Genomic DNA, 17,801 nt, shown 5'->3' with positions numbered 1-17,801 from the left:
ACCACTTACCTGATGTTCAGGCTCTGTTATTAATTTGGCACACTGCTGATTTGGTGAAACTTCATGAAACCATACCATGTCCATTATTTTACTCAACACCCGTGGTTTCCTCATCACCTATCATTCAAAGTTAAAAATCTACTGTGAAACTTATTCTGGCACTCCCATTCACTGTTTGGGTAGACTCCAAAAATTAAATTGATTTTCTATATCTTTAACAAACATTTCCCTTTCCTGCCATCACACATGCTGTTTTTCCTATTAGCAGTGCCCACATTCAGCCTTCCAACACTCTAACCCTGCTTCAAATTTTGCTCATGAGTACAAAGAATGTTCAGGACACTAATAGGTACTGCTGTTGGATTCAGAAAATTATAAAGCTTCTATGAGTAACAAAGTTTGGCTGAGGATAAACCTGAATATATAAAAAATAATGTGAAGGATTAAATAATAATGTGAGATAGCTACAGAGAAAATAAAGTAGTACTTGATTGTGAAATTATATTTTTGGGTGAAAAGTGCTATGAGAGTTTGAAGAAAGGTCACCTCATTTCTGATACAGAACAATATAGTTTTTCTTTAAAAGATAGGATTCAATGTGAATGTCAGACAGAATACATTTTTATGAAAATGTTGGGGGATTTTTGTATGAAACTAGTGTCATGAGGAATATTAAATTATTTTCAGGCCCAATGAGTAAACTGACTTAAAAGGAATGGAGTTCATGTGAAGAAGTAATGCAAGATAAAAGTTGAAGGGTATTTAGGGTGTCACTGTAAAACCTTTTGTAACAGGCTAATGATGAGGCAGACATCAAGAGGATTTTGATTTCAGACCCTCTCTCAACAAACAAACTAGCTATCATCCCAGCTAAACAAGAGATCGGGGTAGAAGGATCACTGTTAAAGCTAGCCCCAGGCAGAAAGTGACAAGTCTTGTCAGAATAAAAAGACCTAAAGTTTCAGGGCACGGCTCAAGTAGTATAGCACCTGCCTAGCAAATGTGAGGCATTGTGTTCAAACCTCTGTAAAAGGGGAGAAAAAACAACCAACAAAACCTCACTGCACTTCCTCTGAATGAATAAGTGCTACCCAGATTCCTAAGTTTGAAATTCAGTCCTTTTCAAAATAGTTATAATAACTCATTAGATACTCCCTTTCTTCCTATTTTACTACTTTTAGTCTCAGCTCTACAAATTTTATTTGTTTGCAGTTGCTTTTTCAGTACATAATGATTGATTTTTCCAAGTTTCTACTTCTTACTTTATAGGGAAAAAGTATTATGTGTAGATCTTACCACTTTACATTTTGTAAACTGAATTTAAATTATATGATTTCATAAGTGAAGTAATTTAATGAGGAATGAGATTACTAGAATAATTACATTCAAAGGATTGAATTTTAACATCTTAAACATTCTACAGTTTCTAAGTGACTTAAATAATAACTCATTATTTGGCATTGGCAACTGCTGTCTATTTTGTTTTGGCATTATTAGGATTTTAACTCAGAACCTCTAGGCAAACCCTCTACCATTTAACTCATGCTTCCCTTATCTAACTATTGTCTAATTATTTTCCTTCCTTTTTTTCTCTTTTATTAATGCCAGCACTGGGACTTGAACTCAGGGCCTGACCATTGTCCTTTAGTTTTTCTGCTCAAGGATGGCACTGTAACACTTGATCCACAGCTCTGCTTCTGGCTTTTTAATAGTTAATTGGAGAAAAGGATATCACAGACTTGGCCAAAAGGGAACCCTACTGCATTGTTGGTGGGAGTGTAAACTTGTTCAACCACTTTAGAAAGCAGTATGGAGGTTCCTCAAAAGACTCCACATAGAGCTCCCCTATGACCCAGCAATCACACTTTTGGGCATTTACCCAACCAATCACAAACAAGGCTATACTAAAGCTATCAGCACAATGATGTTTATCACAGCATTATGTACCATAGCTAAGATATGAAACCAACCCAGATGCCCCTCAGTAGATGAATGGATCAAGAAAATGTGACTCTCTCTCTCTCTCTCTCTCTCTCTCTCTCTCTCTCTCTCTCTCTCTCTCTCTCTCTCTCTCTCTCTCTCTCTCTCTCCTCTCTCTCTCTGAAATCCTATTGTTAGGAAATGGAGAGACTTGGAAAAAATTATATTAAGTGAAGTAAGCCAGGCCCAAAGAAACATGAATCCCATGGTTTCCCTTATTTGCAATAACTACTATAAGTCTAGGACAAGCAGAAAAGGTCAAAATCTATGTACATATGACCATATAAGATAAGTGAAATGAACCCCAAGATAGGGATACAACTGCTTTTTTTTCTTTCTAGCTATTGTTTTTAATGTATTTTAAATGTACTATGTGATTTTTTTTTGTTTCTTTTGTATGTTCTTCCCCCATGGTATTTTCACTGTATTTGATGTCAGTGCCCTGCATCTTGTATATAGATTTTTCTAATTTGTGGAGAGGAAGGGAAATAACAAAATGCTGAAATGAGGATACAGTTTTACCCATTGTAACAATGAGATGTACAAGACACTATGTTGAAAATGAACTTTACAACTTTGGGGAGGTGGGGAGGGAAGGAATGGTAGGAGATAAACAAAGGAGGAGGTAACAATGCTTGATAGGAAATTTACTCATTACCTTATTCATGTAATGGTAACCACTCTGTACACTATTTTTACAATAAAAAACATTAAAAACAAAAAAAAGAATAGCACAGACTTTCCTTCCTGGGCTGGTGTTGAGCCACTGTGCTCATTTCTCAGCCTCCTGAGTTATAGGCATAAGCCAGGTTTACTATCTAATTCTTAAAATTACGCTTAATCTGGTGGAAAACCTATTCAAAAATTGGAATTCTGCCAGGTGCAGGTGGCTCACACCTGCAATCCCAGCTGCCCAGAAGGCTAAGTTCTGAGGATTGTAGTTTGACCCCAGCCCAGGCAGGAAAGTCCATCAGAGTCTTATCTCCAATTAACCACAAAAAAAAAAGTTATTTCTGGTATGATTGGACTAAATATCCTGAAAATTAGTGAATTAACTACAACACCATATTAATGTAACAAAAACTTTAAATGAGTCAACTCTTCAGAAGGAAAGAAAAAGAAGAGAAGACTAAAACTATAACTATCCTGGGGGCATTTGCCATATCTTAGAATTACTGAGAGTTAAGATTCAGTGCCTAATGAGGTAACTCATGGCCAAAGCTCCAAGCAAAGTGAGGAATTAGAACTGTGTCTGAATGAGTTACACCCTCAGTGAAAGTGGAAATAAGTGAAGAAAAGTCTGCTCACTGACAAAAATAGACAAATCTTATTTATCTCAGTCTGGACTGGCAGGGTAGGTAGGAAGAAAAATATCTCCTGGGGATTCATAAACAGTTCTTACCAGAACTGTTTCCAAAATGGTGGCTAGCAATGCTATATCAGAGGTAGGAAAGGGACCATTGGGATTGAAATATTTTATGGTTATTAAACAATTCAAGAGAAGGATCGAAATGATCAACTTTAGGCTGTAAATTCAGGTTAAAATGTAAAAGACAACTGCTAAAAGAGTGAAAGTAGAGTTTCTAATTTCAAAAGCAGTAGAGAATAAATGAGTCTCTTAATACCTGACCAATCTGAAGAAAAAAAATAAAATAAGGAAAAAGCATTTGAAACACAAAATGTGTGTGAGAGAGAAAAAAAGAGAAAGGGAGAGAGAGAAAGAGAGAGAGAGAGAGAGAGAGAGAGAGAGAGAGAGAGAGAGACCACAAGACTGTCAGACTGGATTTGCTTTTAATGTGTTAGTGAAAGCTGGGCATCAATGATTTATGATTATAATCCTAGCTACTCAGGAAGCCCAAGTTTGAGGATCATGATTCAAAGCCAGCTGTGGCAGGAAACTCCATGAGACTCTTATCTTCAGTTAACCAGCAAAGAGCCACAAGTGGAGTTGTAGCTCAAGTGGTAGAGCACTAGCCTTGAACAAAACAGCTCAGGGACAGCCCTGAATTCAAGCTCCAGGACTGGCACTCCTCATCTTCCCCCTCTCCGCCCCCCCCAAAAGGCATTAGTGAGAGACATCCATCACAAGGAACAAGGAAAATTGAAAAGTTTGGGATAAAACTCACCAGAAAAATACTAAGGGAAAAGAAAACTGATAAAACCATGAAAATGAGATAAAGTGGGACTGTCAAAAAATTAGTAGGAATCAAGAAAGTTCTTAATAATTAAAGCATAAAATGTGTTCAACAGGAAAACCTCATTTTATATGAAAAAATTGGTAGAAATATATGGAGCAAATTGATAATTCTGTACAATCTTATCTATGAAAAATAGTAAACATATAGAAGATGCGTTTTTAAAACCCACATTAAGCTTGAACTGATGGACATGTAGATTCCTGATTCTAACAATTAAGTCTTCTCAAGCATATATGAAATCTTTATAGAAACTGGTAGTAGACAAACTCCAGTCATACAGATTGCCTTCTCTAATAGCTGAACTAAGTTAGAAATTAGCAGTAGAAAATTACATTAAAACTTTTATTCTGGTATTTTATTTATTTATTTATTTATTTATTTATTTATTTATTTATTTATTTATTTATGTATTTATTTTGTTGGTCATGGGGCTTGAACTCTGGGCCTGGGTGCTGTCCCTGAGCCTTTCAGCTCAAGGCTAGTGCTCTACCACTTAAGGCAGAGTGTCACTTCCAGCTTTTTCTGTTTATGTGTTGCTTAGGAATTGAACCTAGGGCTTCATGCATGCAAGTACTCTACCACTGAGCCACCTTCCCGGCCCCCTCTAGTATTTTTAAAAGTTACTTATAAGTAACTCAAAGAAGAAAACATAATGACAATTATAATTATTAAGAATGAAATGATACTGAATGGTGTATACCAAGATTCATGGGATATTGCTAAAATAATTTTTAAGTGAAATTTATATTCTGTTATATTGAAGAAGGGAAAGATTAAAAATTAATCAGCTATACACTAATTCACCAATTCAGAAACTGGAAGAAAAAGAAATTTATAACAAAGGTATGATCAGATGATTATAAATTTAAAAACAAATGAACAGAATCAGTAAAGTCAAGAAATATTTTTTTTTACTTTTTACTTTTTTCTGACAGTATTAGAATTTGAAGTCCAAGCCTCAGAATGCTGGGCAAGCATTCTTCTTAAGTTATACCTCTATCCCCTTTTTACTTCAGTTCTTTTTTGGCTAGGGTCTCCTTTCTTCTGCAGTCCTCTTCTTTACCCCTCCCATATAGCTGGCATTTTACTGGCCTTAGACTTCAATCCTCTAATTTCCACCTCCCAATTAGCTAAGAAGTGTTCCTTTAAAACTCTATTAAATAAGAAGTGGCGCTGTGGCTCAATTGGTAGAGCGCTCGCCTTGAGCTGAAGAGCTCAGGGACAGCACCCAGGCCCAGAGTTCAAGCCTCATGACCGACAAAAAAAAAAAAAACTCTATTAAATATAGGTAAAAGTGTCAAGATGTGATCAGTAGACAGAGTATAAATAATAACAGAAGTAAAAAAAACAATTACTAAAAATTAAAATCTTAAAATTGGACAGTATCATAAACAATTTATATTATAATTGAAAATTTTGACAAAATGGATAGACTTACAATGTTTGGTGGTTAAAGGGAAAAACCACCACGACAGGTTCCTCTTTCCTTTTTTACTACATTCAATAATAAATGATATTGAGTATAAATAATTTTGGTTTAATTTGCAGTGCCATTTTTACATTAAATTCTCAGTAAATGATTATGTTTCCATATTTATAGTAAAAGTCTACACTCTTTTTTTGGGGGGGGGTCCAGTCGTGGGGCCTGAACTCTGGGCCTGGGCGCTGTCCCTCAGCTCTTCAGCTCAAGGCTAGCGCTCTACCACTTGAGCCACAGCGCCACTTCCGGCTTTTTTCTTTTTGCTTATGTGGTGCTGAGGAATCCAACCCAGGGCCTCATGCATGCAAGGCAAGTCCTGTACCACTGAACTACCTTCCCAGCCCCAAAGTCTACACTCTTATATGTTTAATCCCTCCCTTTCTCCTTCCCCATTGCATCTTTTTCTCTGAGAAGGTATCTGGCTGTGTTGACTAAGAAAGCCTCAAACTCCTGGACTTAATAAAAGTTCCTCCTGTCTCAGCCTTCCAACTAACCTGTCTTGTATATTCTGTCTTTTCAATACCTTCTATTAATATTGCTTTGAGGGTAAAAAAAAAATAAACTAGTTTTAAAGGCCTTGATGTAATCAATTACTAATAATACTAAGAATACTTACATAATTATATTAAGTATTCTTTATTAAATGATCAGTGAAAACTAAAATTGTGGTATCAAAAATATAAGATCATATCTATAATTAAATTATTATATCAAGATATGGAAGCAGCCCAGATACCCCATAATAGATGATGAATGGATCCAAAAAATGTGGCACCTATACACAATGGAATTTTGCACAGCCATTAGAAAAGAATAAAATTATGTCATTTGCAAGGAAATGGATGGAACTAGAACACATTATGTTTAAGTGAGGTAAGCCAAGCTCAGAGAGACAAACAGCCCATGTTCTCTTGGCTATGTGGAAATAAGTTCTAAAATACACTGGGATATCAGAAATTATACAGGATTCTAGACAGTGACACTAAAAAGAGGATACTCTTAGGAGAGGAACACAAAGGCATAATCCCTTCATGCCCCTGTGTGTGTGTGTGTGTGTGTGTGTGTCTGTGTGTGTGTGTGTCTGTGTGTCTGTGTGTCTGTGTGTCTGTGTGTCTGTGCATGCGCGCGCATAGATAGAAACAAACTCTAAGATATGGAAATTAGATCTCTTTAAAATTTTTTATTTCTTAATGATTCTGTCTTCTTTATGTATGCTGTATTCATGTGTCTATCTTCAGGAGTAGAAGGAGGATACAAAACTTGAGAGAAAAAGGGTGGAAAAGCGCAGCAGTGGAGGGGGCTGGACACTGATGAAAATGAACTAACTTGTGGATAGAAACAAGGGAGGGACTGGGGGAGAGTGAGGGAAGGGAAGACACTGTATGTAAGGAAATGCACTCATTACCTGAACTCATGTAATGGTAATCCCTCTGTACATCACCTTTAAAATAACAAGTAAATTTAAAAAGAAACCAAAAACAAAACAAAAAATTATTGTGGAAAATAAAATTTGTAATTATATAGTAAAAAATTATTGTATCAAAAAATTATTGGATCAATTATAGAAAAAGCTTAACTGTCTTAGAGTGTATCTGTACATCAGACTAGACTTGATATTATGAAATATTAATAGATAAACATATAGAACTAAATTAATTTAAGAAAAAGTTAAGATAAAAGTCTTGGAGCCTATCAGAAGAAATCTAAAGGGATTCATCTACCATGAATAACAAAATATAATTCATCAAAGTAAAGCTAGGAGACCAGGCATGGTGGTACATGCCTGTAATCCTGGTACATTGGTAGTAAAACAGGGGAATCCCGGGTTAGAAACTAACCTGGGCTACTACATAGTGACTTACATACCTGTCTTGAACAGCCCCAGTACACAAGCAAAAGAAGCTATGAGGTTAAAAACATCTTACAAATAACTTGGTTGAAATGCTCAAAACAGTCATTTTAGATCAATCAGTGCTTTGTTAGAGATTGTCCTTTTCAAAATTGGAGCTTAATGCTATTGGAATTGTGTAAATATTTGTCTCCTCACTAGGTGTATTGAATATTACATTAAGATTATTAAAGGGTATCTTATTTTTAGAGTTTCTGTCAGTTGTCTTATTCAGCAATCAGTAGTAAATTTTCTTGATAACTTGTTTTCCTGTTTTGTTCATTTTTTTCATCAATACACTTTGTTATTAAATAAGTAACTCTTTACCTGACTGCCTCACTTCTGTGTATTTCTTGGCTAGGATATTCTTGTCAAAATCAGCACTCCAGGAGTGAATTTTTCCACATGAGCTTTGTTTGTTTTCAAGTAACTCTTGACAAGATTGACTTAATTTAAAAAAAATAGGAATAATTATATGCATATTGTTACAGTTCTTTAACTTGTTTTGAAAAGAAATTTTAAAAAAACTGAAGTCTCCCTGATAACACTGATTTTTTTCCTCCATTACAGCTCATTATACAAAATACACAAACATGATACTGATCTTGATTCTGACTCTAACCTGCTGACCAAACACATGCAGAATACTTGAACATCTTCTTTCCATGTTTATAAAATCAGGGTAATTCCAGCTCAAACGGATTGTTAATGTGAATTAAAGAGAGAACCTATAGAAAACATGTAGCATGTATCAAGTAGTGAGTTGATGTTACAGTTACTAGATTTGTGTTGTTATTATTTAAAAGGCTGGTTGTTAACACCATAACCAGTGATATGTTTTATACCTGAACCTTAATATCTCTGAACTGTGTGTTTAACCTTTTCATTGAGAGTGTTATGTGAACTAACACTGTTCTTTGCCATCTTATCCATCATTGCATGTGAAGTCCTAAATTAAAGAATGGAGAATAGTCATGGATGGTGTTCAGATTTCTTGACCAGAGAGAAATCTGTTTTCCTGTTATATTAGTAAGAATAGGTGTAAAAACAGTAATAATAATAAATATATTCAGGCAAAGAAAAGATGGAGGCCAGATAGCTGTACAGTTTAATAATTCACCCCATTTCTCTACTTCACACCAGTTCTACCTACTGGAGTGTCTAAGACAGGATCTGAAAGGATTGCTTGTTTGAGTGAAGTGCTGCAGTCTAAGTGAAACCAGTTGGGATGAATTACAGGGCCTCTGTGTATTTATATTTCAGAGGGTGCAGAGGCTTTAAAACAGTCAAGGGGAGATACACCTGAAACGTCCTATTGAAAATTATAAGGTCTGTAGACACCTAGGCACTATGTGTTAGCAACTACAGAAAGGAAGTAGGTGATTTTCTTTTCCATTCTTGACACTATTCCTTTATAATAATTTCCTAACTCCCAACTGTAAGTTCCCCTTGAATCTCTTATAAAAAAAGATGAAAGTTCATTTTTGTGAAAGCATTTTTTATATCACATTTTACCTTTCATTATCAAAGCTCCTTGGAGAGGTACATACTCATTGTCTGCTACTATTCTACCCTTCCTGTTTTGTTTCTTTAGTATTTCGATGTTACCTATAGAAAAAAACTTCCCAATTTAAAATTCAGAGCATATTTGTTTCTTGTTCATTAGTAACTTGAGCCATTGACACCTCATCTTATTCACTGTTGTTATGCATATAATATAAAGGCAAATAGATTATAGTGAAGTACAGTTATTCACTGTCACACTGAAATTTCAGTGACTTAAATTGCAAAATATATATATGTACATATATAAAGAGTTTTAGTATATATGTATGTTTGTATTCAGTATTTTATGACTGCAGACATTTCTTTTTTAAAAAATTTTATTGTAAAGGTGATGTACAGAGGGGGTTACATTTATGTGATTCAGGTAATGAGTACATTTCCTTTTGCACAGTGTCACTCTCTCCCAGTTTTTCCCCTCCACACTTCCTCCTCTCAAAGTTGTATAGTTCATTTCCAACATAGTGTCTAATGGGTTTCACTGCTGAATTGGTTCGCCCTTTGTCCCAGCATTTCTGTCATGGTTTGTTGAAATGTTTTTTTTTAAGGGACTATTGAATAAAAGCAATCACATTTATCCATGCTTTATAATTCTGTTACACAGAATTACTAGGAATTGGGTTGACTTGCATTTAATAAGAAGTGTTAGACATGCTGTATGTGCGAAGTGACTGCATCTGTGAACACACAATATTTTCTCAGAACCTGAGAAATATGTTGTTGTGAAGTGATATCCTTACATCATTGTTTACCAAATTCAAATGTTCACATTTCCTGCTGAATTTTTTGAAGTTATTTTCACAAAGTTAATGTTACTCCCTTCTAAGTTTTGTTTTCATCCTCATCAAAGAGACTAACAGTTTTTACTTTCAGGGGCTGCAGCAAGGACTAAGTAAGAAAAATACTATACTCAGTGCTTAGCCTATAACTAACATTCAATATTATCTAAAACTGTCATAGAACATTTCCTTTTGTACAAACTGAAGAGGTGCTAAAATAAGTGTGTAGTATCTTTTTTCTTTTTTCAAAAATATTTTAGAATTCTTTTCCCTACTTGCTTTTTAAAATATAAATAAAAAATAGTATACATCAGAATTTGTGACATTTTAGCTGGTATTCATGTAAGTGTATGCACATAGGACCTGATGTCATATATGAAATTTAGTTACATGAGCCTGATGAAAAGTAAAAGCAGTTGATATTTAGGTTATTTTGCCTGTAATGTTATTGTGTAACTTCTACTTCCTTTATATGATACATTCAGACCATTTCTGGTTTTCTAGTGGTTAATTGGAGATAAGAGGCTCATTGACTTTCTTGCCCTGGCTGGCTTTGAACTACAATCCTCAGATCTCAGCCTGCTGAGTAGCTATGATTACATGCATAAGTCACCTGCACCTGGCTGACAATTTTCACTTGTTAAGAAATTTGATTTCATAAGAAATCATTAGATTTAAGCAGAATGTCACAAGTATGCAGTAAATTTCCCTATAAATCTTCATGCTTGGGTAGGGATAGTCCTAGAGTAGAAGGTAGCTGATAATGGTAGGTGCAAAAGACACAATAACTGTCCTGCTCTGGAATATCTAGTTTCAAGAATAGTTAACAGTCTTGAGAGCTAATATGGTATATTGTATGATTAAAGGAAAAGACAAGAAACTAGATGTTCAAGTACTAAAAGAAATAGCAGATCATTGTGCCTGTCAAAAAGAGCTTTGATACTGGTGAGCTAGAGCATTTGGATAACCTAAAGGGATTAGCCAGTTGTCTGTGGAGAATGAAACTAGAAGTAGAACTTGTTTTGTGTTTTATGGCATTAATTTTTATTTTTTAGCCACATTCTTGTATTTATTCATTTAACAAGTATTTTTAAGCACCTGTCAAATGCCACATACAGGGAGAGAAGATACATCTGTGATTTTTTAAGAAAAACTCTACTTTTAGACAAACAGCAATATATTTTTATATAAACTTTAGCAAATGCAGAAAGAAAAAAATGGTAATTCAGAATTCACTATCTCCCAAAACCTACTCCTCAGAGTTCTCCTAAATACATTGTATCCTTTCCTTATAAGAGGCCAAGAGGCAGAGATTCAGAGGATCACAATTTGAGGACAGCTTGAGGGAAAAATTCAAGAGAGAAGACTGGGGTGGCAGTACATGTTTGCTATCCCAAGTACATCAGGAAGTATGAACAGGTGTATTATGGTCTTGGCTGACCCAGGCAAAAAGCAAGATCCTATCCTATCCTATCCTATCCTATCCTATCCTATCCTATCCTATCCTATCCAGAAGAGAGCAAAAAAGGCTAGAGGAGTGGTTCAAGTGGTAGAGCACCTACTTAGCATGAAGTCCTGAATTCAGACCCCAGTACTTCCTTAAGAACACACATGCGCGCGCGCGCACACACACACACACACACACATCAGGAATTCTTTCTTACATTAAGTGCACTAAAAGTCATGAAAATACTATTAAATTCTAAGGAAGAGGTTGAACAGGTACATCCTCCACCAAAAGTACCTTTATTCATTCTAGTTGTCAATTTCTTTGCCATGCCTTTCAAAGAAAGCATACTGACATAAAGGAAAATGTGTTCACTGAGAAAATGGTATTCATTATAATACCACTACACTTTGAAATTAGAGACCCTTTTTCTTTTAAAAGCTAATTCTGTGTCAAAGCATGTAACTTCTTTAATCCAGTCTTCATCTCTGATTGGTCTGAATTACCCAATTTATTAAGTTTTGAAGACTAAGACAAAAAAAGCGTATAGCTTTAATCAAATCATATTGGTTAGTAGAGGCAGATGTTAAAGAAAAGCACCAGGTGTTTTCTTGATGTTTTACAGTACATCCCCCAGTGTGGAACTGTGTTGTAGGTTACTTCTTATCATTGTAAGTTGTCTCCATTCATGCCCAGTGACAAAGGAAATAAAACTTAACCAGGCTTTAAGCATATTCAACTATAACTCTTTTTATTATTATCATTAAGTTTTTTTTATTGTGAAAATACCGTACAGAGGGGTTACAATTACATGAGCAAGGTAATGAGTACATTTCTTATCAAGCATTGTTGCCTCCTCCTATGTTTCCCCTTCCCATCCCTGACCTCCCATCTCCCCCCTACCCCCCCACCCCCAAAGATGCAGTTTTTAGGATGAGAAAGTGGGTGAAGCAGTTTCAGACATTCATCAACTGAAATTATGTTGTATATCTTTGTGTCTGTCTTAGAAAGTAAGCATATTTTAAAATGATCATAATTAAACATCATAACAATGAAAGGTACTAATTTTACAGCAGATAGAAACAGAAGTAGTATGTAGCATGAGTTGTGATAGGGCAGGCAGGTATCTAATTTTGGCCTAGTGAGTATAGATTCTCAAGTCAGCAGAAATAGAACTTTAAGAGCATGGTAGCCAATTCTTTTATGCTTAGATATTTAAAGGAGGCAGAAGCAGGAGAAGTACAGTTGGAAGCAAGCCTGAGCTATATAGACTCTGTCTCACATAAATAAATAAGTAAATAAATGAATAAATAAATATGCAAATTAGAAGCAAACCAGCTCACTCTGCAGGCCTGCCTGCAATTTTCCTCCATTTCTGCTCTTGTAGAAGCTGCCACCTTATTTCTTAAGTGAATATTGGTTTGTACAGGTGAATTTTGTGAGAAATAAAGACCCTGTATATTTCAAAGTCCTATTCTACCTCAGAAGATAAATTACCTTCTTGCTCAAGGTTGAGAAATCAACATACTATAAAGTATTTCTTTTCACCAGTTATTTTGGATTCATCTTCTTTCATCCTTCTCTTGACTGACAGGTGTTTAGTCTTCAAGAATAATTTAATTTCTTCTTTCTGAACCCAGTACCAACCTATTAGCTACAACAGATTTGTGATTTTTTAATGATGTAAAAAGAGAATCTTAAAAATGTACAACAAATGCCTATATTTATTGGAGTTTGAAATGTAACTGTTCATGTTAAACAGTATAATTCCAAATAGTTAAAGCATTGACATATTTACTGATTGAATTCTTATACCTGAACACTAAAATTAGACCCTTGAGGGGAAAAAAAAAAGTAGGGAAATGAGTTTCTTTTTTTTTTTTTTTTACTTAAGCTAGAACATTGCATATTGAAGAATTATTTACTAGATCATTTTATCTTAAATAAATAAGTTTATTTTTCTCGCAGTTTAGTTTCAGTGTCTGTTATCCTGAGATTAAAATACACCATATTATGATATTCACTCTCCTATGTCTTAATTTGATAAAAAGTTATTAAGCCTTTATAGATATTTATCAGAGAAAAGATGAAATTTTCTTCTTTTACCAGCAGCTCTTCTGCATCTTCATGTCCTCACTTTATAGAATTCCCTTACTTGGATAATTACAGTAAATTCATATTGTTAAAATCCAAAGGGCTTCCTGTTCAGTGTGTTCTGACAAGCTGATTTGCTTAAATTCCTTTGTGCCATTCCCATGAATCTGAGCTAATTATACTGCCATTTTTCAGAAATGTGCGTTAGAAGTCATGTGTGCCTAATTCTGACAATGGCTTTGTATATTAAAGCATCATTTACTCACTGATAGTTAAAAAGAGGTTGACTTATAGTTATTGGTCATAATTTTAAAATACAGTTATAGCATGGGACTCTGGCACTGCAGGCATAGAAGACGAGATGTTGAAGACTTCCCAGTAATTAGGAATGTTACAATTTGGCTTATATCTTCCGGTCAAGATGTTACAGAGAAGATATATTTAGTCATGGAAAAGAATATCAGTGTTGGGCATGCAAATAGTAATAGGGTAAGCACTTCCAATTGGGTTTTCTTAGGAGGCATTGATTTGTGTGCATTACTGAGTCTGAATAAAATGGTGTCCTTTAGCACTAGTGGGATATTAATTTCAGTAAATTTTTTCTTGCTGCATATTAGTGTAATGCAGTGAAACTTAGTGCAACTGAGGAGATACAGTGGTTGGATGCATGTTAATAGCCTAAAAGTAACTAATGAGGATGTGCAGTCGGACGATTGATTGAATGAATAGCTGCAGTCCTGTGTTTCTTTCTCACTTGCTCTCTCTGCAAGCTGTAAAGCGGGAGGGGGAAGAGCAAGACAGGGAGGGAGCGAGAGGAAAACGCTTTCTCTTAAGTGGAAGTAGCACGGATCCCAGGGGCTAGGAGGCCAGAAATGGAAGTTTAAGCTGCATCTACCTTTTAACGAGAGAACAGCAGGAATCAAAATGTCAGTCTCCGGAGTCACGCTTCGCTCCTTATTTTTAAAGATCTGGAAGATAACACAGAATACTTCTTTTAGGATATGTTTTTTTTTTCCTTGTCCATGTTGAGATTATCTAATGTTATCTGAGAAGCTGGAATCCTATATGTCTGTCAGTTGAAGTGGAGATGGGAAGCAGTTGTGATAAAGGTATAATATATCTATCTATCTATCATCTATGTGTGCCTGTGTATGTACATATATATATATATATCTGTATATTTATATTATTCTAAAAACTTAAAATATAGCCTCAGGACAGCTTATAATAATCAAATTCATCTGCAAAATCCTAAGCTTGTTTGGTTAGTTTGAACTAATTTTTGATTACAGAGAAAGATCTTAGTAAGGTCATAGTGCCAGAACAAGGAGAAGTCGATCTATTTTTATATCTGCATAGGCATATATATTATGTTATCTTGGCAGCAGCTTTCAGTCTTCTCATGGCCCTTTTGTTGCAGTCTGGTGAATCATCTTCTTTGCACAGAACCGAACTTTGACCTTTGCTCAAACACTATCAATTCATATGCAGCATTAGACTGTATTTTGTTCACAAGAATATTAGAAATTTCTTTTGGCTCTGTTAATAACACCTACATTGCTGATATAGAGAAGTAAACTCATACAGTAAAAGATACAAATATTAAGTGAATATAAAGATATTAAATGTAGCTCAAAGAAAATTTTTTATACAAGCACATATAAGGATACAAGTTATTACCTTAATCAAGTCTCCATTGTGTTTCTATGTCAGACATCACAAAAGTAGAAACAAATGGTGTGATAAAAATGTAATGCTTCTTTAAAGCAAACTAATTTTTCTTGTGAAAACCATTAATTTTATACTTTGGTCAAAGATCTTCACTTTGGGTTTCTTACCATTTCATCTTACTTCCTCTTTTCCAGAGGTGCCAGCAGAAAGGTCCCCCCGCAGACGGAGCATCTCAGGGACCAGTACATCAGAGAAGCCCAACTCCATGGACACAGTAAATACCTCACCATTCAAAGTACCAGTAAGTCTTTCAGTTCTCTAGAAGAATAGTGTACTTTTCTCTCTTCTTAGAGTCTTAAATAGCTACTAAGAAATCCTCTTGGGGAATAAAATGTTTACAGTACTGAGGTTAAAGGACAGTTACCAATTTGAGTAAGTTAACTGTAGTTAATGTCTATTACTTTCAGTATCAGGTTTATTAGACTAGAGGGAATATTATTTTTGCTTGTGGGCTGTTTTTAAAAAAACATGTAGCTAAGAACATCAAATTTACATTCCTCTGAACTACATGATGCAAATTTTTATAGATGTTCCTTAATCAAAGTTGCTAGCTAAAAACTATCACAGTTCTATAAAGCTGCTGGTGGGAGTTGTTGTTTTTTCTAGAGATGGAGGGATGAGATATTTTTTTCCAGAGCTAAATAAGGAGAGAGTGGTGAGACTCATAAAGTAGCAGAGCAAATTCATATAAAATTAAACAATTATGAATTTTAATCCTGAACTTTTGCTTTGCTTATACCATCTTTTAAACAACCACAAGCAGTTAAGAAATATTCTGAAAGAAGGTGACTCTAAAAGGATCTGGCAATGGTGAGAGTCAACATTGAATACAAAAGTTTGACAAAAGTATGTTAAGATGGAAAGACCATATATGATAAGCTGACCACAAATTGGTTTGGGCCTTTTTGATATAATTCTAAGTAACTTTTAAAAAAAATGGAAGGAGAAGTTAGAAGGGTTCAGACTTAAGGCCTCAAACTTGCTAGGCCAATGCTTTACCACTTGAGCTACAACTCGAGTCCTTTTTTTAATTTTTTGCTTTAGTTATTGTTTTTTTCAGATACATACTCTTTTTTCTTGGACCAGCCTCAGAGTGAGATACTCCTACATATACCAAAATCCTATTTCTTCAGCCTGAAGTTCTGTACTTTGGTTGTCAATTACTTCCCAGCCTTTGAAACTCCCCTCAAATACTGGTCTTTGGCAAAGACTTGACCTACATATGAGGCTGTTAACACTCTGTTACCATACTCACCCAACCTTTTCATAAATCTGGCCATTTTTCTATCTCTTGCTACTAGACTATAGTCTCTGTGGGAGTGGGAAATTCTATTTTTATATCTGTTACTCTGTACCAAGCATAATACACCAAGAAGGCATTAGTAACTAGTGAATCACCATCACTTTGCCCAAAGTAAGCCCTCCATAAGTATGTAAATAATTTCAGTCAGAACTTATTGAACTCATCTGTTTCTCTGTAAATCTAAGAATGGAGCTAGGAAAAATAGTGGGCTCTTTCTAAGAGTATATACCAGAGCTTTGGGGAGTATGATTGAGTAGTAAACTTACTGTTCACCATAGTAATGACATATAGAAAGCATTTAATAAGAGATTGTTTGGAATGAATGTACTTATACAAAATGGTTAAATTTGTTTCTTCAACAATGAAAAATTTTAATTGATATTTGATATTCATAATGTTTGTGGTGTATATGGTGCATATTTGAAACTGAAACTAGATATAATTTTTTACTTAATGACATGTTTTAGAGATACTTCTCTGAGGCCTTTCTACAGTGTATGTATGTGCAAAGTCACATACTTTTTGGAATTGTGAGTTTTACCTTAGATTCTTCAAAAATAACTTTAGGCATTGGAATAGTTTTTGCCTCCTATAAAAGAACATGTTTTTCTTTTTTAACATCTTGTTAGGTTTTTTCACTTTTTATATTTATTTTTCTTCTAAATGAAATATTCTTTATACATTGTTACAACCACCTCACCAGAGGTTGTAAGGGACAGTTGAGTAAGAAGTTACCCTGATACTTAAATTAGATCTTGCCATGCAATTGTACATATTTTACAATGTTTAAGATATGAAACAGGCTTCTTACTTTATATTCTGTTTATCAAGTGATTTGATATTTATGTTTGTATCATTTCTACTTAGATGATGCCACCAAGTCAGCTTTGGCTTAAGAGAACTGCTTATGTTCTCTGCCAGGTGCTCGGTTACTGTTCTAATTTCCATAGCACAATGGTCTGAGTTGGCCTTCCATGCGAATACAGCACAATGCAGTTGCAGCTGCCTCATTTGTATTAGCTTTGAGCTTAGCTCTGAAAGAATTCAGGCACTAAAAATATATGCCAACACAACCAGAAAACGTAGTTGAACTAAAGTGGAAGCTGATATTCCTATGTAATCCTCCTTATACTCTTGTCACTATGACACCTGATATTTCCCAATTAAAACCTTTGCATAGTTTCTAGGAGAAAGTAAAGCTCCAGAAAATAAAATGTACCAAGTATTTTTCCAAGTTAAACAAAGAAACAGAGCTTCATACCCCCTGAAGAAAGACCAGAAAGTATGCATTGCTTAAACAAAGGATTTCACTACTACCTAGCCATAAAAATTATCCTA

General features: G+C 34.8%; 1 protein-coding gene across 9 annotated transcripts in view; it reads left to right on the top strand.

Annotated features, from left to right (window-relative positions):
* Window positions 1-17,801, top strand: part of Rasal2 (RAS protein activator like 2) — a 258,171-nt gene that overhangs the window by 150,619 nt on the left and 89,751 nt on the right. For 8 of the 9 annotated variants that reach the window (XM_070034392.1, XM_070034391.1, XM_070034390.1 and 5 more), the window contains one exon: window positions 15,295-15,401. In XM_070034392.1, the coding sequence (XP_069890493.1) occupies window positions 15,295-15,401 (107 nt within the window). Of the gene's footprint in view, window positions 1-14,281; window positions 14,539-15,294; window positions 15,402-17,801 lie in introns of those variants that run through there. The other variant, XM_070034395.1, reaches the window with a different exon arrangement.

Source organism: Dipodomys merriami, unplaced genomic scaffold, assembly GCF_024711535.1.
Source record: "Dipodomys merriami isolate MVZ:Mamm:240054 unplaced genomic scaffold, mDipMer1.0.p SCAF_24, whole genome shotgun sequence".
NCBI lineage: Eukaryota > Metazoa > Chordata > Mammalia > Rodentia > Heteromyidae > Dipodomys > Dipodomys merriami.
The sequence above is the reverse complement of the archived record's forward strand: the minus strand, read 5'-3'. Positions and strand labels throughout refer to the sequence as shown.